Raw genomic sequence first — 25,263 nt, 5'->3', positions numbered from 1 at the left:
TCTCTCTCACACACACACACATTTTTCTGATCACCCACATGTATTTCTGCGTGCTGTCGTTTTAAGTGTGAAGCGGCTACTTGAATGCTGATTGTGCTTTTTATACTGAATTTTGTATTTGTGTTTTTAGATTGTTGGTTGTTTTATTACGTTCTTCATGGTTTTAACTTTTGTGAACTGCCCAGAGAGCTTCGGCTATTGGGCGATATAAAAAGGTAATAAATAAATAAATAAATAAATAAATGCACACAGCTTATTTGCCTCTATCCACTGATTGGGCGGGGGCGGCGTGCACATTTGCACATTTATAGGGGAAAGAGTGCCTCTATCACCTTGTTAGTCATTGGTTATTTTCAAGGTTTTGGGACTTTTTTTCCCCTTTTGTCTTGCAGATGAAGGACTCACTCGTAAACCTTCAGAATGGTATCGGGTCTCGTGAATACCGGTCAGAGCCAGATGAGAAACGAAAACGCTTCTACTAGCAGGCAGGAATGCAAGCGGCCAGAAGGATTGTGTGCAATATGTGTACATAGAACATATATAAATATATATATATATACAGAATATAAATATATATATATTATATATATACAGATTTTAAAAGAGAAAAAAAAAAAGCCGATGTACTGAGAAGAAAGAGCGGTGCCGACCGACCTCCAGCACTTGATGAAATGGAGCGTCACAGGATGTGGCACGGTTGTGCTCTCCTAGCACTGAGGCATTGTGGGAAAGCGCAGCTGGTGCCATCCTGGGCCCACGCACCTCTCTTGATATTTTCCTGGCTATCTGTTTGTCTGTCTCCCTCCCTCCTCCTCTCTCTGTCTGTCTGTCTGGTCTCTCTATCTGGGTTTTTTTTTTTTTCATTCAAAAGGAAGGGGGAAAAACCCAGAGGGAGCGAAATCCCCTCACGCCCATCTTGAGCTGAAGGTGAACGAATGTTTCAAAGAGGCTTTGTCAGCTCTTGCGTTTGGGAGAGTTGCTGAGGAGGATGACGTCACTTCCTCTTGACATCACTTCCTCCATGTGAATGTTGTCACCAGGCTCTACAGGTGGCTCTGATCTAATCGTTCCTTTGACAGCATTCTTTTACAGGGTTATCTCTTTGTTTTTTCCCCTTGCCAGTCTGGCTTGGTGCATGCTGTTCTCACCGTCTGCAACATGAGCTAAGTGTAGCAGCTTCATTGTGTCATGGAATGAGTTTGATTGATGAGATAGGTAGGAAAGGATCCCTCGTGAAATATCCCCACCACCACCCCATGTTCCGTTCAGTCCCTGGTGCTAACTCTCTTCATGCGGGAGGAGTTATGCGAATGTATCTCCCCCCTTTGATGTCCGAGTTTCTCCGATGGTTCTGCATTTGCATCTTCATATCCTACGTATCGCAGGGAATTGCTGCTTCACTGAAAGGGCTATACGTACACACACATGTCCTTACTAGACGTAGAAGGGGAGTCCAACCCGAGATTCAGATTGACAGGGAATCCCTTTTATTGTAATGCATTTCCAGAAGTTCCTCTGCTAAAAGCAGATGTGTTGCAGCCTGCAATGGGCCTCAGAACTTACCAAGGGACTTAAAAACATGAGCCTCCTGCTGCTGATATCCCCGCCTGAGTTCACAAGGGCCTTATGCATGGATTTATCTGCATCTTCTAAACTCCAAGACTGGAAGCAGGCATGTACATTTCCAGACATGTAAATATATGGACATGCCCTCTTTCAGGCTTGAAGTTGATGGTACCTGCTCATCATTGGTGTATCATGTATTTTTAAGCGGGAGTCACTGAGGGTCTCACCCTCAATGGTAGGTGCCAAGTTGCCAATATGAAACATCTTTCTGAATCGGGGCTCTTTAAAGTGGTCCTTTGCACCCTTCCTCAGCATAGAATAGTTGACCGTTTCTGGACGACAAGGAGGTGAAGAGGTTTTATCTGAAGGACTGAGCGGTGGTGTCTTCTCCTTGGCTGGCTTAGCACAGCAGTCAGGGCTGAGCTGTGGGCAGGGTTGTAGAAGAGACAGACAGCTGTGTGGCACGGGAGTGAGGAGGTCCTCTGGGGCCACCTTCTTGAGTCCAAGGCTCTCCTGCCAATGCCAGGAGAGCATGTTGAGGAGCCCATGTGCAGTCCTGTTTCTAGCAAGTGCTCAGACAATAAACAAATCTATCCATGCACAGTAGCAAAGCTGTGTCTTCACCCTCTCAGAAAGGAGAAGTAGGGAAGAACGACCTTCTGAGGATTTTTTGCTAGATGGACAAGCTAATTGGCAAAATACAACAAATCTTGGGTAGGGTGGAAGGGCTCATTGACACCTTTTTAAAAATATTGTGAACACCTGAGCAGCAGATATTGATCAGGGTAAGAATGGTAGACTTTCTTTTGTGTGTGTGTGTGTGTGTGTGCGCGCGCGCGCATGTGTGGGTGGGGAGAAAACAGATGTCAGAGCTGGGAACACCATTGACAACAGATCTGAGAGCCTTTGGAGATGTTACTTGCATAATTTATTGCATTTCTGTATACATGTATATTCTTATATAATGCTGCTGATTCCTTGGCAATCTTTAGGATGCCCCCATTTGCTGCTTGTATAGGTTCCACAGAAGTGTTTAATAGCCTTTTGAGGTGGGTGGTGGGTGCAGGGAAACGGCAGGCCCAGAAATTCTAATTGGGCACACCACACCCAGCTTTCCCCCTCAAAAGGGCTCCTCAGTCAAAATGCTCAAATGCTGAGGTTCTGGTTGGAGACTATGAAGGATCTTGAAAGAAAAGAAAGATGTTTCTCTTCTAGAGCACCAGTAGCAAGATTGCTGAGCAAGTGTGTTCTTTTTTTCTGAAACATATCCTTGTCAGCAAGAATCTTTTCTTTTCTCTGGTTTGCAGGACAGACTAAAGAAAAAATGTCGTTTCCCCCCCCCCCCCCCGTATTTGCTTGGTTCTAGGAGAACTCATCCAGGGTGCACACTTTCCCCAAGCGAGCACTCAACAAACATGCTTGCCCCCAAATTTCAGCAAACAATCTGTCAAACTCTTGGGACAGAGTTAAGCATGGTGGGGAGAGGAGTATCTCTCTCCGTTCTTGTTTTGGAGAGCGTCTTATGTCTTACCCCATCGATTTCTCCCTTGGGAGGGTGGCTTTTACTTGCTGACTATACAGACCAATGATAGATGTCATTGTCCAGGGGCCTAAATGTGCATGTATTGCTCCCGTGTGCAAGCGGCCCCATTAATTTGTACAGAGCAAGCACATTTGCATGCACAAAAGAGCCTATATGTAACCCTTTCCCCATCGTCAGAGTGAATGGAGCTGCTGTTGCAGGTGAAGGAAAGGTTCCTGTATGTCTCTGGGAATCAGTTTTGGGGAGACATGTTTGGGATTTAAAGAAAGGTCCTCTTGTATGCAAGTGCCCTCAATTTCACTGAGGCACACTCGTTTGTTTAGATCGTGCCTAAAGGGTATAATCCAGAGACAGGAAGGGTTGGATTTTATTAAATTTAACAGGGTTTAAATGTTATTTATAACATTTTCCCCCTCCCCTGGATTGTACCCAACCTGGTTTTAGATGTCATTGAGCCAGATATGATGGCTTCCCTTCATTCTTTGGGATGCAAAGTTTTGGTAATCATCCTTGCTGCTGTTAGCTTGTGCTGATGAAAGAAAGGTGTAATAAGCACACTGACTCCTTTGTACCTGTGTGCTTTCTGTATCCTGCACATCTTCGGGCAAGCAACTTTTGAGGAAGGCCATCCTTAAAGGACATTTGTAACCAGTAACTCCGGTCTCACGCACGCTGTCGAAATTTCATCTCCAACGAGCGATTTCAGCATAACTGCACAGGAAAGCCAGCGAATGTCGCGAACAGCTACATTCGGGACTTAGCCCAATTAACCTCTCATTTGTCGCGTCCATGGTTGGCATCTCAATCTTATCATCTGGACGGGCTCCGAGGTACTAGTGAATTTTAAGCCTAGCCCGTTCTTCTTTTGGGAAATGCTAGATGTGAACTCCCGGTCTGCAAAATGACCTGGGTGATACCGTCTGTTTCATTGCTTCCCAGATGTTGACCCCTGGTCTCTCTACCTCCTCTCTTCATTTCTCCTCTCATTCTCAGGCCTCATGCTTATCGGAAGACACAGATGGATCTATTTTTGTGCCATAACACACACCCCTTTCCCTCCTCGAGATGTGCAAATCAGCCAAATTGGAGTGTTCGCTCTCACCCTGACTTGCTGAGTGGCAACCATACACCTTCCTTATTGAGAGAAGGTGCTGGTTTCACCATTAGCAGCTAGTCCTCCCCTTACTCCCTGGAAAGAAGCAAAACTCAATAGCATCTTCCCTTTCTATGCATTCTGTCCCGGTTCCACCTCCTCTTTGCCTAGGTGTGGTACAATCCTTCTCCTCTTCCTTTAGAATCGTAGGGTCTCGGCCCTACGTGGGCTGACCCGGTGCTCCCCCTGGCGTCTGCTTTCCTTCTTGCGGCAGCGGTGGGTTCTGAAACAAATGTGTTACACTGCAGTCAGGAAAACAAACTCTCCTTCCTTTCTTTGGAAGGAACGACATTTGCACATGGCTCAGAGTTTCTTCCCTCTCTGACCATTCCCCCCCCTTAATTACCTCACTTGGGTTAATTTTGTTGCTAGGTTTTGAAGGGCTGGCTTTCCAACCTCAGCTTCACATTAGATTTTTTGGATGGTGCTTGGGTGACTTCCCCATGCTTCAGACTCCCCTTGCAGATCCAGAGTCTTGGAGTCCGACTTCCAAGGCTGCCGGACAAGTGGCCAGTTCCAGATTGTCCCCCCATGTGGTGGTGACGACGAGGACTTGAAAGCCCCCTCTCTCCCTCCTTCACGTCCCTCCACCCCACCTTCAGCACGAACATCTGGCCTAGACCCTGGCAACTCTTTCTCAGATGCGTGTGTGTTTCCTCAGCCACATTTCAGCCTGCTCAACGGAGGAGGGTTGAGGGCTGGGAGACAGAAAGGGAACAGACTACAAGGCCAAGTAGCTCCCCCTTTCCCCTCTCCGAAATATTTCTTGCAGCTGGAAGAGTCTGCAGTGATAAGACATAACTGGAGCAGAAGGAACCCTAGTTGTGTCCGTAGGAGTTGTCTGGCTATCTGTGTGTCTGATTCTGTAACTATAATCAACTTTGCGCTGTGCGCAAGGTCCAATACAAATTGATTTAAAAAAAGAAAAACCAACAACCACAAACTTGACTGCTAGAACCTAGGAGTTATAAAGGCTACAAAGCCAAAATCTTAATGTAAAGTAGCTAGAGAAAAAAAATGGAATAAAAGTATGAATAAAATATAATGAACAAACGACAGTGCACCATGTGGGTTCTTTGCTTTTTATTTTGCGGTCTCTTTCTAAGTCACCTGCGCCTTTTCCACGCGGCACAGACAAAAGATACAATCTGCCTTTGGAGAGGAAGGCATTGTGCAAGAGTTCCCCCTGTGTGCCTACTTAAAGCGTCCAGCCTAGGGAGACTGGGCCGGCCATCAGAAATCCTGCATGAACTACTGAATTAGAAGACAGGCACAAGGAAGTGTCATTAAAAAGAAAATGGAAGCCATTAAGGTGAGAAAGTTAATAACAATCTGTGCCATTGTGGTGTTGTTGTTTTTCTGGAGAAGGTTTCCAAGGTGCCGGAACTATTATTTAATTTCTCCATCTTGGGAATGAGAGTATTATCACGTTTTATTATTGCAAGTGATGAATGCAGAGGGTGGATCTGGACTAAACTGGGTTAGGCAATGTAACATTCCTAAATTTACCTAGAGTCTATGGGCCTGCATATGTTGTTGGGCTCTCCAACTCCCATCAACCCTTGCCAGCATGGTTGATGGTTGGGGATGGTGGGAATTGTAGTCCATCAACACTTGTGGAGCCATAGATTCCCCACCCTTGCCTTAGTGATGAAAAAAGTACTCTCTATTTCATGCAGGGGGAAGACAGAGAGTGCTTAATGTGAGCATCAAGCACATTAAGAGCCTATTACCCCCCCCCCCCTATGCCATGATGGATGCTACTTCTGGGCAGAATTTTAATAAGTCCATCTAATGTAGCATATTGAGCAAGGCGAGCTGCAAGCAACTCTGAAATATAAATGTCTTAAATAATAAAATAGGTCACCATGCAGTCACTGCATGGCTTCAGCTCTTTCTTCATATTCTGAGCATCATAACAAAGGCCTACCTTACAGAATTGCTGAGATAGGTGTATGAAATGCTTGGAGCACATAGGAAAAGGTGCCTCATAAATTCTGTGTATTCTTGACTGGAATAGGTGCCTCAGAGGAGGCTAGCTGGTTGATAGGAGCAGCGGTAGAATTTCCTATGTGGCTTGTGCGTCCACACAAGCTTTGCTCAATCTTCTTCCCTTACCAACCTCACACCAGCCCTTACCAGAGTGAATTTTGAATTCCACATAAGGAGTCATGGAGGCCAGATAAAACCTTGGCTTGGTTTCTCTGCCCAAGTCTGTGATGGGCGTAGCTGCAGTTCCTGATTTCTTCAGAGCCATGCAACTATTCCAGACACTAGATTCCTCTGAAAATCATGTTGCCATCTTCACCCGACCCATAATTCTATCCAAGAAGTGTTTGCCATACTACTTCAACCTCTTGAGTATGTCAAAGGACACCTAGCCTGGTTGAGGAGTCCATACTGCCTTGAATTAAGTCCCCTTGCCCTGGGCAGCTTGGGCAACCTTTATGATCCTGCCAGATACTAAGAAAAATATAACGTACATCAGATGCAGGTGTTTGGTAAAGTGGTTATTTGTAGCTGCCTTCTGTATCTTGCTGGCGTTCTTCTGAAAGGTTGGTGTTTGGGTTTTGCTAAATCACTGAATACCTGACTAAGTTAATTTAATCTTGTCTCATTCACACTGAACAAGTATTGTGACATATACCATGGAATGCTGCAATATGAAATTAGCATTTTATGAAAATAGAGGGTGCTTTCCGATGTCATTCTTACCCCAAGGCTCAACCTGATTCCTGAGCCTTTCCCCACAGTTTCAGGTACAGCTTTTATCACTGTATTCCGCCTGCCTGGATGTTCATTTGTTTCTGCAGTGATCAGCCAAAAGATATCCACTCAACTGGTAGCCCCAGGAACATACAGAGACCTTTCTATGATGCCACTGAAGCATTATTATAATTAACGCCGATGACAGTTAAATGAACATCGCTTCAACACTGGGAAGCATTGCCCTGGGGTAGCTGTGACGTCTGAAAGCACCCAAAGGAAAATCTGTGTTATCGATAGATGGAATGAGTTAGTATTTACAAAGCTGTTGAGATTATGGTGACGGAGAAGCGGCTCCACCCCTACCCCCTTTGACTCAGCATGCCTCAAAGGAGAGTCTTTAGCAAATGGGTTGATAGCTCAAGATGGGAGCCATGACTTCTAAGCTGCGTAATGTCCCAGGCAAATGGAAATGAATTTACACTTTCTTATGATTCCTCCTCTTGGTCCTGGGTTGTTGCAAACCCGCCTGCAGTGACGTAGTCCTTTCGTCTGCAGACTCCCTGAAAACAAGATAAATTGGGTGGGTGGGATTCATCTTCTGCTTTTTGAAGTTTGGGGGGAAAACCTGTATAGGTAAAATGCATGACTTGAGTACGGTATCCAGCACATGCATCCATACACAGGTGCTTATGCACACTCCATATTCTCCGATACCTAGTTTTGGGATTGCCTACTCTTGCTTTTAAGCATCTCACACCTAGAGTATTCTAGGAAAGGAAAGGAACCTCTCGTGCAAGCACTGAGTCATTAATGACTCTTGGAGGGACGCCAGCTTTCGCTGACGTTTTCTTGGCAGGCCTTATAGCGGGGTGGTTTGCCGTTGCCTTCCCCGGCCATTATTACCTTTCCCCCAGCTAACTGGGTACTCATTTTACCGACCTCGGGAGGATGGAAGGCTGAGTCGACCCGAGCCAGCTGCCTGAAACCAGCTTCCGCTGGGATCGAACTCAGGCCGTGGGCAGCGTTTCAGCTGCAGAAACTGCTGCTTTACCAATAGTAAGACCACTTGGACCTCATCTCTAGGAAATGCATGCATGTCCCCTCCAACATTTCCCTGTAGGGGACCTACCATATTAGCATCATTTTCATATTCACCAGTTCATACTGATGTATGCAGAATGTGACGCCGTAACACAGGGAAGGCTGTGCCTGTTGTTTTACTCTAAAGCATTTTGTTAGGCAACCAATCCCAAAATGTAGGTTGGTAGAAAAGCTACAGACCTCTAGATATAGCTGGGGAACAGGCTCTGCTTCTTGCCCTGTTTTCATGGTATACTATTTTTCAGAAGACTACTGAGTTCTGATGTTCTTTCAAGCACAGGAAATTACAGTTGGCTTGATTTCGTTTCTTTAAATACAGTAAATGAGACCAGGATACCAGAAATGACCTGGATGCCAGATTTCAACATGTGGCTAAATGAAATTGCTCATTAATATACACCGTGTAGCTAGAATACCTTTCACAGCTATCCTTTGCCAAACTAACGTCATCAACATGGGCCACTGTTTTTGTGAAAAATAGGCATCACTGAGTAACAATATGGGGAAGGCTGAGCTAAAGTGAAGCCCTGTATATGTTCTCATGGGAGGAGACACGGAAATGGTTGGTACACACACTCTTCTTGCTCAAAGGTATTCTGGATTCTACAGCAAGTGCTGCATCCAAATCTGTGCAGCCAACATTTGACAAATGCTCGTATTCCCTCCGTTCCCTTTGCAACCACATATGAGTATAGCCTCCTTATTTATCCACATTTGTCCAAATTTGTAATTATCAGCTGCCCCTGAGCTGCATTAAGAAATGGGGGTGAACTGGGGTAAGACCCCCCCCCCAAAAAAGGCCCTACAAGTCTCAAAATTCCCCAGTCATCCATACTGGCTGGGGAATTCTGGGAGTTGCAGGACCTTTTTCTGTCTAAACATTCATAGGATTGCACCCTTTCTGTGTTCCTGTAGTTAAAAAAAGTGATATATTCCAGATACCCAGTATGCCAAAACTTATGGAGTTGAGACTCTTAATAATTCCAGTTCATTCTGCTACTGGAGTTGCTTGTTAGTGACACACCTATCTATAGATGTCTACTCAAGAGGCAGCTCTAGACTTGGATCAAATGGGGCAGAGACCTTGGGTGTCTTCCCCACCCACTTGTGATAGAGAAATTCCTCTCCACATCCAGGTCCATTGGTTCCACATGATTTTCACCTGCCCTCCTCTGACAATCTCAACAGAATCTTGAGGCCCTGACCTCTGCCCCACCAGACACAATGTGCAGCGACCACCACCAATCTTCCTTAAGTCTACAACTGTTCTGTCCACCCATTTCCAGAAAGCTCAGCAGTTTCCTTGACCAATGGTCCCCTGTACACAGACCTCAATGGCAGCCAACCATTTGTTTTACCCAGAGCTTCCCCACCTGTGTTGCAAATGGCACCCCTGTGTGGTCCCATCTTCTACTCCTCCACAGGCACTGCACAGTTTTCCTTGTTTTCCGAAGGTATGGCGAGGTAGTCCGTGCTGTAGATCAAGAAGACAACATTATTGCCAGCAGAAGCTTAAACTGCCACAAACTTAATTTTAAAAAGCCTTAACGGGGAGAAGGTCTGTACATCAGTGGTAAAGCATAGAGAGGCTTTACATGCGGAAGATCCTAGGTTTGATCCATGGCAGTTGAAAGGAGGAGCCTCAGCAGGGCAGGGAAAGACCTCTGCCTGAGATGAAAGTCCTGCTGCCAGTCAGACAACAGGATGATACAATATAGGGCTAGATTGATCATGAGGCTGATTTGAGTATGAGAAGGCTTCATATGTCCATTGCTCCAATACAAAACCCTCTGTGTGAGCTCTGACTGACACACACACACACACACACACACACACACACACACACACACCTTCTGTGTGGTCATCTCCATTCACTCCAATGGAGATATGGAGGCATATGGAGAGGTAAACTTTCAGGGAAGGGTGTAGGGAAGCCCTAAACAACTCAGGACAAGGTTACCTGCGAGAGTGCCTTCTCCCTTATCAACCTGCCCGGTCACCGAGGCCAACTGAGGTCGTGCTCCTGGTGGTTCCACATGGACTTATGCTCCACCAGAAGAGCCTTCTGTGTGGTGGCTCCCTTCCTATGGAATTCCCTGACTTTAAAGGTCAGGCAGGCACCAACTTTGTATTGATTCCGACAACTCCTGAAAACGTCATTTCAGGAAACTTTCCTTGAATGACCTGACACGGTTTTACCAGAACTTGCGGTTTATCACAACTTTGTTCTTTTAAAAATAGTATTTTTTTATATGGTGTTTTTATTCTTTAATTATGTTTGTTGTCCCTTGCTCTGAAATCTTTTGGATGGGGAGTAGTATATAAATATTGTAAATAAATAAATAACCCCTTATAGACAGGGCGTTCCAGGTCTGCATTACAGCTACCACATCTGCAACAAAGAGCTGGACTGGAGCACATGCTGGTATGATGCATTTCTGAGCCAAATTGTAATTTATTACGGTCACAGACCAGCAAAATCAACACCAAAAACATGCAAAGGATAGATAAAAAGTGACATAAAAACAAAATACAGCTTGGTGAGTTCCTTCTCTCAGAAGGATTGCAGCGTTATTTTTTCTAATTTGCATTGGGGTCATGAGAAACTTAGAGACCTTTTCAGTAATATGGGAGGACACATCCCTTAAACAGATTAATACCAACGTTGTGGGGCTATATCCAGAAAAGGCTGTTAATAAAGGAAAGAGTAACTTTTTTCTGCATTCCTCATACATGTTACAATGCAAAATGACATGTTCAACAGATTCTATTGCTCCAGAACCACAGGGACAGATCCATTCATTAACTGGGATTTTACTAAATCGCCCTTCTAGTAATGCTGATGGCAACACATTAAAGCGAGCAAAGGTAAATGCTCTCCTATGCTTGGGAATGGTTAAAGCATACAGATATGAAGCTGCAATGAGTCCATAGATATTAAAATTATTGTAGAGCAGTGGAGAGCAAGATTTGTTAGCAGTTCTGATGCATTTCTGGTTTGCTTCTCCTTTTGTCCTATTCCAAAATACAGAACCAGCCCTACCATTAGGCAGAGTAAAGTGGTCACCTCGGAAGGGTGGGTGAGGGGAAAGTGTTGGAGGCCAGAACTGTATATGTACCACATAGTCTGCGCTGCAGCCCTGCTGCCCTGAGATGTGATAGCAGCAGCCAGCGGTGAACTATGGTTCAATTGCTAATCTAGTCAGCACCTCTACACATGGGGAGCTTGGGGGTGCCATTTTGTCCCTTGCCTTGAGCACTAAAACATCTTGGGCCAACCTTGCCAGAAGGCCGGGGTTTTGCATACTTACGCATTTTCCTGAGCAGCCTCCTCTGCTTTGACGACTTTCCTGTAGCAATACACCATTTCCACCAGCAGCCACAAAGTGAGGAAGACCAAGAGAATATACATCATGACTTCAGAGACGACAGATGTTAAGTCCTCTCTCGCTATATAGGGAGAAGAAAGGAAGAGATCGTTGAGGCATTCCGAACTCCAGGTGAGTAAATCCATCCCCGTGGGATGTGCCCTACTTTGCATCGAAGTATGGTCATGCAGCAGTTGAGTTGCCAGCATTTTTCTCGCTTGGACTTTAAGCTCTGAATCAGCTCAGTAGGCACTTATATCCTTAGTGGTTCTTTTGGAACAAATTGGGCCAGTTGGAAAATTACTGCCATCTTGCAGTCTAGACCCCAAAAGCATAACATTCCCAGGCACTGCAAACTTCTTGATTCCTCCTCCGCCCCCACTAACTCAAAGTACAAGTGTTTAAACATTAAAATTTCTAAAGCATCCTTTCCACAGGCAGCGGCCATGTTGGTTGTTCACCATCTTAACAGAACACTCAACCGAAACATGGCGAAGTGTGCGTTGTGATCGACCACTGACACAAAAGAAGTTAGATCCTCATGCCTCTGGATAAGCAAGAATGCTGCGAAGCTACATCAGTGAAGACTATGGCCTCATCTACACCAAGCAGGATATTGCACTATGGAAGTGGTATATAAAAGGCAGGAGCCACACTACTGCTTTATAGTGGTATTGAAGTGCGCTGACAATTGTTGGGGCCCATTGACACATACCATATACCGCTTTCATACCGCTATATCCTGCTTGGTGTGGCTCCTGCCTTTTATATACCGCTTTCATAGTGCAATATTCTGCTTGGTGTAGATCAGTGGTTCCCAAACTTTTTTAGGTCACCGCCCCCTTGGTTCCACAAACTCATGACCAGCGCCCCCTACCCTACACTATAAAAATCATTATTCAGAATAGTGGTTTTCAACGACCCACTAAGGAAGATAATAACAATAAAATTCAAAACAGTAACAATTAATGGAATATTGATTCCAAAGCACCCGCCACAGGCTTGCCGAGGGAGGGAGGGAAAAGAGAGCGAACGCCTCCATTTTGCAGCTGGCGTGGCGGGGCACACCAAGCAGGGTATGTCTCTTCATTAGTGTTTTGGTGCTTTTGAAATATTTCAATTCACCGTTAAAAGGACTCTTCTTAAATAGTATTAATACATGTGTGGATTCTTCCCCTATATAGCTTAGGACCAAACTACTTTCTCCCATAAAAGTATCCCTGGGTTTTAAGACCTTCTGGAGAGGTGCTTCTCGGAAAAGACCACCTCGAGCGCCCCCTGCTGCTTCCTTGCCTCTTAACGCCCCCCTATGCAATCCCACCGCCACCAAGGGGGCAATACTGCCCACTTTGGGAACCACTGGTGTAGATGAGGCCAGTGACTTCAGATCACCGCAAGACGTGGGTGAGACAACTGAGGTGCTACTGTCTCTTAAAAGGCCTTGTGTCACCACCCATCCCAACTACTATACATCTGGCAACATCCACACATGCACTGTAGGTGCCTCCTCTGTATGTTCTCTGTAACACATGCTCAGACATGCAGAGTTGCTCAGACGACATACTTCACTTGGGACACAAAGCCATGTCTATGCTCATCCTGGAACCTGCTAAGACTGTCCTTGAGTTTCCTGTTCCTTTTACAATTCCCATCTGCAGATGTTCAGTATTGTGCTGAAGACAAGGAAACACGGAGAAGCACCAAGAAATGGAGGCAACGCAGGGAGGGATCTTCAGCAAGGAAAGAACAGAGAGGAAGAGAACAGAGAGAAAGGGAGATACAGCTGTAGGTGCAGTGAAGGGGGAGAGAATACACACACATAGCGTAAGGAAGGGGATGTGATGGGGAAGATGTCTGTAGCTCAACAACCATTCAGTAGTTCTTCTATCGAAGTTATGACATGCTCAGCAAGGTATTACAGCCTAGCCTGGTGATGATCGTTTAGCCTGATGAGCCCAGTTTTGTTGATACTGTGTAATGAACATTGTGCTGAACTGAAAACAGATCTAGGATGACTGGAGATCAGGAGAAAAAACTTACTTCAGTTTGCAACAACTGCGATTGTTTAGCTTGGAAAAAAGGAGGGTAAAGGGAGACATGATAGAGGGGAACAAAATTATGTGTGGTGTGGAACATGTGGATAGGGAGACACTTTTCTCTGTCGCTCATAATACTAGAACCCAGGTCCTCCCATGAAGCTGATTGGTGGGAGATTCAAGACAGATACAAGGAAGGACTTCTTCAAACAGTGCATAGTTAAAAATGGAATTTGCCTCTACAAGAGGTAGCGATGGCCACCAATATGGATGGCTTTAAAAGAGGGTTGGATAAATTCCTGGAGGAGGTGACTATCAATGGCTACTAGTCCTGATGGCTAAGTGCTACCGCCTGTATCAGAGGCAGTAAGCATGTATGCACCTGTTGCTGGGGAACATGGGTGGGACAGTGCTGTTGCACTGTGTCTTGCTTGTGGTTCCCTGATTGACAGCTGGTTGGCCACTGTGAGTGCTGGAATAGATGGATTTTACTGTTTTAAAATTTCATATTGCTTTTAACATATTAATGGTTTAATTGGTTTTAGAATTGTATTTCTATTGTTCTAATTTATATTTATGATGTTATCTGTATGCCGTCCTGAGATCCTTGTGATGTGATATAGGGTGGGATATAAAAGTTTAAATAAATAGTATGGCTCTTCTTATGTTCTTAAGTATCAGTAAGAAGCAGTATCATCATTAAAGGTAAACAAGCCCTGAACTAGAAGTATCTTAAAACTCTGAAATATTACAAATAGTTTCTAAATGAGTGCAAAATAAGTGTGCTAGAAATTCAATGAGCAAAGGCCAACATTTTGAAGTAGGGGGGTCTTTCAGATGAGTCCTTCATAACACATGGCCAGTGAAGAGAAGAATGGGTGACTCACCAAGTGCATTCAAAGTTTTGATAACTTTTAACAGTTAAACTTGCAGTCCCAGTTCTTGTTTTAAAACTGAGTGCAGACTTTTAAAGAAAGCTTGAATTGGAGAGGTCCCTTCCCCCTGTCACATAGCAGTATGGCATAAGGGTTATAAAGCACCACACATACAGTAGTTAACCAACCACATAGCAAGTGTCTTTGGGCCACCTTGAAAATCATCCTTAATTTGATGTTTGACGGATCTCTAAGTCCCTATAGGAACAGCGGAAGTGAAAGAAAGAAACAAGTTGAAACCTGGAAAGTTCATCATCTTCTCAGTTACCTCACATATAAACACACCAACTTCTGCATCACCATTTTATTTGCACTGGTAAGAGACACCACCAGTATTAACTCTATAAGGGATTGTCTCATCATCCTCCGTACCCTCCGCCACCACTGTGAGATGGATCAGTGTAGAGCTGGTAAAGACAGGCCGGTGTGCCTCAAAGTTGAATTCTCGGGTGACGTTGCAGGTATAGATCCCCGAATCGTTCAGAGTGATGTTGAGCACAGAGATGGATACATCCTGCATGTCGGCGCTCCCATTCCATCGGAGCCGTCCCCGGAAGTGACTCTCAAGTTCCCGTTTCTCATTGTTGTATTCATAGATCTGTGGGGAGCAGAGAAAGGAAGAATGTCGTCATTCTGTGGAAGTGTGCTCCTTTAGAAATTTGTATCTTCAGAGCATTCAGCACTCATATATCTTAAGCTCCCCCCATCTTTCTATGTGCCCTTTAAACAAGAAAGCAAGGTATCAGTAATGTAGAACATGGGAGAATGAGACATGGGCCTCAATGAACACCAAGAGATGATATTTTTGAGTTGGTGGTGGAGCATCTGCTACAGTAGCATTCTGACAATAACATGGATTCTTTGTTCAGGTGGCCTGTCCTGATCTTAAGAACATAGGAAGTGCCACGCTGGATAAAACCTAGGGTCCATCTAGTCCAGCACTTGGTTCACACAGTGGCCAACCAGCCATCGGCCAGGGATGAACAAGCAGGACATGGTGCAACAGCACCCTCCCACCCATGTTCCCCAGCAACTGATGCACACAGGCTTATTGCTTCAAATACTGGAGAGAGCACACAACCATCAGGGCTAGTAGCTTAAAAAAGAAATGATCAGAACTGTGGAAGAAATTCAGTCTGTGCTACTTGCCGCTTATCTGCCACTGAGCTCACAACTTTACAATGCAAACACACCAGCTTATTCAGAGTAGCCCACAGAAACAGCTACCCATTGCTGGATTTTCCTCCTTTTCACTTTATTTCTCTAGCCAAAGAAGGGAACAACATGCTCCACCACCCAAGTCCTTTCCTAATTTTCACCTCCCATGCTTGTACCTCCAGTCACCCAATGAGTTACTTACAGGCACATCCTTGCCTCCTTCAGCCTTATAGTACCATTTCACCACCGTGTTGGCAGAAACCTCTTCTCGCTTCATGCAAGAAATGCACAACAGCTTCATGCGTGATCCCTGGACAGCTTCTGTCTCCGACGGCACTTCGACACAAACGGCAGAGCAGATACCAACTGGAGAGGAATGGAGGTGGCACCAGGACATGGAAGGAGCAGCAGCCAGTTTGCACATGTGAATGTGTTAAATTGGAAGACAGACCCATTTCCAAGTTGGGATAAAGCAGATAGGACCACAAACACAGAGACAGGGATGGGGCGACACAGGGAACAATCTGTTATTCAAGTCTCTTCTATTTCTCAATGAAAATAAAGCTTTCAATTCATCACTGGCATTCATTGAGAATGAATTAAGTATCAGGATTTGCAAAAGCTTTCCTCTCTGCACTCATCTCAAGAAATAATCTGTACTTAATAATAAGCTAGATGCTGAATTGACTATTACTTCCCAGATTTATGTCCCCTCCCTTTCCTCCAGCTTGAATTTGCACCTTTTGATATGTCAGCCTTTGCTGAAACTCCCTTTAATTATTTGGGCTAAAATTGAAACTGACATTTAGGTGTCAGTACACATGTGACACGCAGCCAACAAACCAGAAATTATATAACCCAGAACTGCTAATCACACACACAAATGCACCAAGTTCTGTTTGTTTTCATCTGGAAGGCAAAGGTTGCCTTTCTACAAAGAACTTGCGTGAGAATGCACACTGTGCAAAGGCAAAGTTTGGAAGCTCTATGTGAATATTTAGTTATTGCCATTCCATTGGCTCTTTATATTTATTTACATTTATAGGCTGCTCCACCATGAAAGCTCACAATATTTTAAAAGATCAGCATAAAACTTGAAGGATAAAATAGTCTAATAAAAGCTAACCTTGCCCTCCCATAGTGTGTGTAATCTCCAAGACTCAACAGAGCTCTTCGTCACCATTCTTCTCCAAGACCAGGAGTTGAAATGCATGTTCTAGTGTTAGCTCCAGAATAGGTATCGTTGCCTCTTTCTTATCCCAGGATGGTGCTAGACCTCCACAACACAATCCACATAAGAAAAATCCCAATATTGTGGCAATGAAAGTGAACGTTGCTCAGCGGTCTGGAGGTTCTTTCTTTCTTAGAGATTAACAGCCAGGCATGTCAATAATACTTATTGTACCCTTTCCAAATAATATTCAACAGTGGCCATTTCTTTGTGCTAAGTGAACTTGCCTGCTTTATCCCCAGAGCCACAATGCTCAAGAAAAGAACAAACGAACGAACGAACGAACGAACGAAAGAAAGACATCCCAGAAGCTGCAGCTTTGCTTGAGAGCTTCATTTACATGGAAGGGCATTTCTACATAAGACTCTAAAAGCACTATTGCACCTCCATCACATGATTTATGCAAATGTGTGAATGTTGAAAATACATGATCATTGCTAATGCATTATAGAAAAGGGAAGGGAGCTGTTTTAAAATCAAATACACACCCAACCCATCCTAGGGTTTTACAGAGATAGGGAAAGGCAGAACAATATTAAGCGCTGTGGCATGTGGACATGCTCCCATGCATCAGATCACTTAAGAGCTGCTCTCAATGAGGTTGACACCAAAACTGGGCTCTCACAAACATGTTATTCTACAACAAGGCACAATCCTTTCCCTGCGGTACTTCCCAATGACTCCTCTCTTGGCTTTGATGACTTGAGATGGACTGAGAACATAAGAAGAGCCCTGCTGGATCAAACCGAAGGCCGTATCTAGTCCAGCATTCTGTTTACAAAGTGGTTAACCCACTGCCCGTGTGAAGCCCACAAGCAAGGCACCCTCCGACTCATGTTTCCCAGCAATTAGCATAAAGAGGGCATATCCTGCCTCTTCTGTTAAAGAGCTCACAAAATGCAGTAGGGTCTGTTTCTCTGCTAGGCTTCCCACCCCATCTACGAAATTTTAAGATACAGCCTCAAACCCAAAGATCAAGTGAAGCACCACCGGCTTCAATCTGGCCGCTCTGTTTCTTGAATTAAATGCAAACAAAGAAATACTGCTCTCTCTCTCTCTCTCTCTCTCTCTCTCTCTCTCTCTCTCTTTTCAACACTTCAAAATGCCCTGCCATCTAAAACCACATTTTATACAAGGGGATTTTATTTATTTATTTTTAAAGAAGATGCACAATGTCTATTCTCTTTTGGGAAAGAAGTTAATATGGAACTGACTGCATATATATATATATATATATATATATATATATATATATATTTCCATTGGCTCCACTCGATATTGTTCACGTGTAGATCCACATGACCCCCACCTCCCCCCAGGGCATGATCTCCACATTTGCACCCTGCCTCGGTCCAACTTCCAGCCGAAAAACAGCAGCGACAACAACCACCCTGCTTTTAATTACGGTGCACAACATCTCGCCATGACAACCCCTCTCAAGGTGCCGCCGAGGTATAATTATCGTTAATGACTTCGTGGCGGAGCCAGCCTGCTCACAAAATATTCTCTCTCACACACACAGACACACCCCAGTTTCCATCTCTCTCTTCTCTCTCTTTCTCTCTGATTTCTGAATTCCGACGGTCTCTTGGAAGACCGAGCATCCTGCTAGAGACGGGAAGCACCTACCCCACAGCACCGCCAGCAGAGAGGCGCCGTAGGCCACCTGGCTCAGCGCAGCCATGGCTCTTGGACCGGAGGAAGACACGCCTGGATCCCAGTGCTTCGCCCAGGTCGAGCTGCCTCGCCGCACAACTGTCGGTGCTTGCCTGTTCTCTCTGGCATTCACACGTGCTGGCAAGCTGACACGGGACAATCAACAGGATGGGGATCGCCGGAGAGAGCCGGACTTGGAGGAGGAAGAGGCGGCGGCGGCGGCTCTCCGGAGCGCGCGCTTCAGCACCACGGAGAGTGCCGGCAGGCGGCCGCCCCTTTGGAGAGCTCCACGGTGCGGGCCAGGCGGGCGCAACCTGGCCCCTCCCCGCCTCCCTCCCTCCCTCCCCGGCCGCCGGCCAGCTGTTGGCACGTTGGAGGTCCCTGCGCTGAGCCGCCGCCGCCGCCGCCGCCCCGGCGCCGCATCTGCTCCGGGCGACAGCCTCGGCCGGCGGGGCGCGGGCGCCAGGCGAGGCGCGTCCGCGCTCCTCCCAGGAGAGCGGCTGGGGCTCCTTACAGCCCCGCAGCCCCAAGCAGGCGCCCGGGAAGGGGGCGCCGCCGCTGCCGCCCGTGCCGCGCCTCCTCGCGGGAAGCAGGCATCGCAAGCAGCCGGCAAGGCGCGCGGGAGCCCAGCCGCGGTCCTGCCCTGGCTGGGCTTGGGGTGGGCACCGCGTGTGCCTCGCCGAAGGCCAGCGCGGGGCGGGCAGGCGCAGCCTTCTTTCTCCCGGCCCTGCCTGGATCGGGGGCAGTCCCTCCAGCCAAGCATGCGCAGAGCTCTCCATGGCAGAGCCAGGCCTCCCCCCCCCCACTTCAAGAGGGAAAGAAGAATGGGGGGGGGGTCCCTCGCCTCGGCCCCTCCCTGCTTTGCCCACCGCGCGAAATCCCGCGTGCCTCTTTCCAAAGCGACTGCACGCCTAGAAGCAAAGCTTTCTAGGAAAACCGCGTCCTCTGTTTCAAGCTCCTTCCGCCCCCCAACACACACACACACACACATGCAACAGCAACAATCATTTAAAAAATAAAATAAAATCCTTCTTTGAAACAAGTGCGCCGGGGTTGGTGGTGGTGGTGAGGGGCAACCAGAAATAAGCCTGGCAGGGTGCCTGGAGAACCGGTGTGGGGGTGGGCTGTTACAGGATCTGCCACCTGCCTATCACAGACCCCACATGCCTTCCCCTAAATCTTGTAGGGTTTGCCAGTCGGGGTGTTGAGCTACCAGCCGTGGCTGGAATCGTTCCAGAGGTCACCGGCTGGGCAGGCGATCATGCGTCTCTTTTTGCGGTTTCGTAAGGAGGGCTCTGGGCATGGGGGGGGGAAGGGGAGGGGAGGGGGAGAGCCCATCATGCTGACATTTTGATGAGCCCGTAACGCCGACATTGGAAAGCCTCCGAGGTCATTCCTACAGCTGGAAATGCGGAGAAATCCTCTCTCCTCATGTGATCGTTCTTGTGCCCAGAGGTTTAGTGGCAGGCGCAAGCTGGGTCTCTTCATTTTGGAGGGCAGCCACCACAGCAACTCCAACCCTATTCAGACATGTGGTTTAAGAGATTCTGAAGGCCTATAAAAAGTAGCACAGAGCAATATTCTCCTGCTATGCACCCAGACTTGATTATGTCAGGTGAATTGGAGACAAAATGTGTATAACTATCAGAGAAAACACACACACACACACACACAGAGAGAGAGAGATCACATCTTCCCAAGGTTTCATTTAGTTTTGATGTCAACACCAGGAAAGAGAAGATAGCCAAGAGTTGGACAAAATAATTGAGCATTTGGGAAGAATTGTGAAGAACTGTCTTCTCTTTCACACCACCGAAGAACAGGATGGGAGAAATAAAATAACACAAAACTTTTAAAAAGCAAACACCATGCCTTCCCTTTCCTCCATCCTCTAACACAACTAGGTTCAAAGACTATTCAAAATGGATAGAAGACCGGAGGTTTGGATAACTTCATTATTGTACTAGACGTCTAGCCTGTCTGCTTAAAGGCAACTGCTTTTCAGGGAAGGGAGAAACTTTTCCAACTTCATAATCAAGGCTTTTTGAGAACTGCTTTTGATGGGAACATATATTGCAAGGTGTGTAAGCTACATACGAAAAGCTGGGTGTGTTTTAGGATCCAGATTCTCTCTCTCTCTCCCTCTCTCTGTGTGTGTCTCGTTTTTGGGCCAGCTGTTTTCATCCACTGAATCCTCATGCATTTGCTGTTGCCAGAGAAGAAGAAGCCAATTCCAGCTCCTGCAAAAGAGGGGAAGACATGAGGAAATCCAAGGAGCGACTGCCAGTTTTACTTAGGCAGTAGTCATCAGCCACATACTCATAGAAATACAACGGAAGTAACATCTGCTCATAGCAAGCTAGGTGTATGCCAGAAAACCCAGCCCCCCTGAATATGGCAGGGTGCTTGAGTCAGCTCTGGACTTCCATCACAGAACAGAGAGAGCAAAGGCAAGACAGAGCATTTTCACACGAACATCCCATTAGGAAGAAACATGGACTCATCATACTGACTCCACCACTGCAAATGGTCTTCTTCCACTTCTTTTCCTCTTGTTGAATGGCAGATTCTTCAGGCATATGACCCTGATTTGCCTTCCTGGAGGACTCCTTTCTGTTACCCAAAGTCCAAGGTATAGTCAGCTGAGTGGAGGTAGGGGGAGCGTGTATAAGCAAAACTTTTTTTCCCCCATGTTCAAGCTGTCTATTGCTAACTGTTCAGAAGGAGTTATCTGTCTGTCCTGCACATCCTTTTTAAGCATTCAGTCATCACAACAAAGAAGAAACTGAGCCTCGGTGAGTCTCCCTTGTAGAGATGTTCTCGCTCTCTCGCTCTCTCTGTTGCCACTGACAGTCATGTTTTCACATAAGCGTAAATAATTAAGACTGTGCACTGTAATTGATATCATCATAGCCAGTTGACTTCAATGAAGCCTGCCTTTAAAAAGAGCATTCTGTTCAGATTGAATTCTGGCCAAACAATAAAAGAAAATCTACATTTCAAATGTTGTTCTACTTTCAAAGGATGGCTGTAATCCATGGGGATAAATTTTACATGCTCTGATGGAAGGAGGCAGAACACATACTGTTTGATCCAGGTCTGGCCATGTACATTTGGGCTAGCAGAAGCAAGCAGACTTCCCCATCGTACATACCCTCCTCCCAGGGGAACCCTTCCCCCCTCCCCCCACCCCAGTGGCCACTGCTACCAAGGCCAAGCACCATGGTGAGAGTGGCCTGAAAAAGCGAAGATGCTCTTGTCAGCATGCGAGATCTCCATGGCACCGAGGTGGCTGCCCATGGCAGCACTGGCCCCAAGATGACCGCCCAGAGACATCTGCATCAGTAAGGCTGCTGAGATGTGAGACAGACTGGTTGGAGGACTACAGGGTTCTGTAGGAGGCTAGGCTGTTAGAGGAACCATGTGTCAGGTCATAGTTCTGTGGCTGCGTGGTGGGAGCATGTGGAGTGGCTGGTGGTAATCACCATGCCATATGATTAGCTTAACCACCCTTCCCCAAATGGGGTCTGAATAGGGCCATTAAGTTACTTATACTATAGTACAAGGAATTGGCCAAATTGAGATTCTGATGTGCTGTGATCATGTTAGATCTCCCCTGCACTGAGGGTATACTATACACCCTTACATACACTAAAACAAAGATTACATGGCATGGGTTCCTTCATCACATGAGATGAGAGCTGCATTAATTCTACTTTGCCATGAGATCATCCCTGTGCATTCTGGAATGTGATCTTAAAATGCCTATGATACGCAGAAATATTCTTTATGAGAGGGGCAGGGATCATATGGCCCTTCAGATGTTGTAATGGATTCCTCCATCAGCCCTCTTGAGCATAGCCAATGGTGAGGGATGATGAGTTGCAACCCAACAACATCTGCAGGGCCAAAAAACACTTGCTCCTACTTTATGACAAACCACTCACCTCCCTTAATAGTTCGACGTTATGTGAACCAAACAATGTCCAATGGAAAGAGAATGGATGATGTCTGAAAGCTGTCCTCAAGCCACTTATGACCCAGTAACTCCATCACTTCCAGATGGTGGAACTGCTCTTGAGCAAGTGGCTTGAATGACCCAATCATAGAAACATGTAGGATTGAGAAATAGTTTCCATTCATCAATGCCCATTCCCAGAGATATAGCAGCCTCTGGTACAGCTGTGCAGCTGTGCTTCAGCAGGATCTACATGACTGCTTTAAAATGGTTTATAACAGTAGTGACAACTGTTGGGGCCCAGGACACACTCCCTAGACAGTCTTCAAAACGTTTTCAAAGTGTTATATCTTGCTTAGTGTAGATCTGGCCTTCATCTCTGAACCTATTGCAAGGGAATATTTTGCAGGAATATTTGCATAGCTCTGGCTAGGATGGAGCAGGGAAAGCATATAATCTTAAGGGCTACAGATTGTCAGCACCGATGTATTGCTGTGTGTTTTCTCCGGCAGTATGGAGTTGTTCCATAGCAGCAAGCATATTTTTATTGGATGGTCGCTGTTTTAATATGGGGGGAGATCTTGTTTTTATTTTGACCAACTGACAAGCCACCAAGAAATAAACCAAGGAAAAGCGAGAAGCCGTGGTGCCCATTAAGAGCCCTTCTTCATTTTCCTCAACCTTCGGCACATTCATTAAGCAAGTGCTCTTTTGCAAGAGAACGTGGAGAGAAGCTTTCTTCCCAAAGGGCAAGGGTAACTGGCAAAGACTCAGATCTCTTTAGCCTTCCAGCCAGAGCAGAAAGCAAAAGAGAGAGAGAGAGAGAGAGAAGAAAACATTGATGAATATGAATTGTGAATGCTACAGAAAGCTGAAACGCTCTCCATGCGAGGGTTGCTATGGGAACCAGCCCAACCAGGGCAACAAAGGGGAGTGGGGAGAAGCCTGGCACTTTTGTATTAGAACAAGAAGATATGGAGATACTTCACCATCATCATCATCATCATCATCATCATTATCATCATTATCATCATCTAACAATTCTGCTCCCAATCATGTCCCCAGTTTCCCAGGGGTGCTTTCTAAGTTGTGGCAGAGAAGGAGCAGGAGTGCCTGGTCCTTGTGTAATCACTGTCGGAATGCTTTCTCCCAGCCATTAAAGGAACCGGAGAAATGCTTTCATTGTGCAAAGAGAAAGATCAGCCATGGCTTTTCCATGTGCAGCTTCCAACCTGGCTGCCAGGGGTTGAGAGATCCCCAGCTGCGCACCATCCATCATGCCTTGACAGTTACTTTATAATCTGGTTAAATCTGCGGGCAACATGGTTTGCCTTCAGCAAAGATCTCCTGGGGGCAAGAGAGCACAAAGGTTCCAAGACCAGTCCAAGCCAACCAACCACTTCAATCATCAGGGGGCACAGAAGGAAATCGGCCAAATAGAAAATGGGCTTTTCTCATGACACCCACCCAAACAGCTAGGACATGGTCTCCATCTTACACCCAATCAGAAAGTATTAAAAAATCCCACCTGCCATATGGAGCCCTGTTACAGGGAAGGATCTTCTGGTGCCCACTTCGAGGGGCTGAATGGTCTAAATCAAAATCCTGGCTATTTCTGTGCCATAACACCCCAGCCTTCTCTCCATATTCTGTAGTGAACTTCTGAGATCATAACTAAAAGAGTGGGGAGTCTGGATGATCGTCACCAAGCTGGTCGAGGACCCAGCCTCTTGCCAGTGGTGTCTGCGGAACGTTTTCTGTTTGAAATATATAGGAAATGATCAGAAGGTAGGAATACGGTGATTGCCGCCCTTCCTTTCCTATCAACTCTCATAACACCACTAGAGAGGAATACCTCAAATGTTGTGCCCCAGAAAGTTGTGAATGTAATTTTGGAGCAGTCTACTGGCAAAAGAAAGACTGAGGACTCTGTGTGCCTGTCTGTCTCTAGAAGTCCTCTCTTTGTGCACTGACAGACGGGCCACTGGAACATTTGCAGGGACACATAGAGAACGAACATAGCGTCCCAAGCTTTGTGTCACTTGGATTTAATTGAGGCTCAGTTTAATAAGAGACCATCTGTTAGTGTGGGTGATTTTTGCCCGCTCTTTCACATACACACGTTAGAGGTATTGGGAGGACCTAATGCTGGTTGCCACTAGAAATTAATCACCTTGTATTTTTTTTTAATCAGTGATTGGGTTCACACAACACAATAACCCACATTCTGTGGTTGAGTGTGGGTTGCTATTAAACTGTGACTTGTTTTTCGTCACGCCACCTATGGCTTTCTTCTGGATTGTTCAGGATGGTTAACAAGCCACCCTGCATGATTAACAAACCACCCTGAGGAAGATGCCCTTGGTTCAGACAACAAACTAACCCATGGCTCAACAAACAACCCAAGCTCAACCTCTGAGTGTGGGTTAGCATGGTGTGTGAACCCGGTCTCTGTGTGGGTTAGCAGCCCCATTGTGAACAGCTCCATTGTGTTACATACTCTGGATTTGCTTTCTTATATGTTAAGATATATGAAGATTCAGCAGATGGCGCTCTGTCTTCTATGAAGGTATCTTTCTCCAGGATCCTGGCTGTAAAGAGATGTCTCACGCTAAGGCCTGGTGTGTGTCAGGAACATTGCAATAACATACATACTGCCATCCAAAGGCTGACACTGATTAAAAAATACAAAATACAAAACAAAAAAACATGCAGGAATGTGGATAAAGATTGCCACTTAAAATGCAGCATATAAAAACAACAACAATGAGGTAAGATGAAACCCCATCACTTTCCACCTCAGCTACCAAAAGCCAGTCTGGATAGAAAACTCTTGCTCAGATTCAGGG

General features: G+C 46.0%; 2 protein-coding genes across 6 annotated transcripts in view; one reads left to right on the top strand and one right to left on the bottom strand.

Moving 5' to 3' along the window:
- Positions 1 to 5,313, top strand: part of GRAMD1B (GRAM domain containing 1B) — a 150,842-nt gene extending 145,529 nt beyond the window's left edge. For all 5 annotated transcript variants that reach the window (XM_063139115.1, XM_063139117.1, XM_063139116.1 and 2 more), the window contains one exon: positions 393 to 5,313. In XM_063139115.1, coding sequence (XP_062995185.1) covers positions 393 to 482 — 90 coding nt within the window. In that variant the 3' untranslated portion in view covers positions 483 to 5,313. The remainder of the gene's footprint in view (positions 1 to 392) is intronic.
- A 4,169-nt stretch (positions 5,314 to 9,482) lies between these two features.
- On the bottom strand, positions 9,483 to 18,496 carry SCN3B (sodium voltage-gated channel beta subunit 3). The gene is made up of 5 exons (XM_063139081.1): positions 18,430 to 18,496; positions 15,772 to 15,935; positions 14,784 to 15,009; positions 11,384 to 11,522; positions 9,483 to 9,546 (listed from the first exon to the last, which is right to left on the bottom strand). Exons 1-5 carry the CDS (start codon positions 18,482 to 18,484, stop codon positions 9,483 to 9,485), a joined length of 648 nt encoding a protein of 215 aa, XP_062995151.1. The 5' UTR covers positions 18,485 to 18,496.
- Positions 18,497 to 25,263: the final 6,767 nt, after the last annotated feature.

The sequence above is a fragment of the Elgaria multicarinata genome, chromosome 12, assembly GCF_023053635.1.
Source record: "Elgaria multicarinata webbii isolate HBS135686 ecotype San Diego chromosome 12, rElgMul1.1.pri, whole genome shotgun sequence".
In the NCBI taxonomy this organism is placed as follows: domain Eukaryota; kingdom Metazoa; phylum Chordata; class Lepidosauria; order Squamata; family Anguidae; genus Elgaria; species Elgaria multicarinata.
Note: the sequence above shows the minus strand (reverse complement) of the source record. Positions and strands in the feature narration are given on the sequence as shown.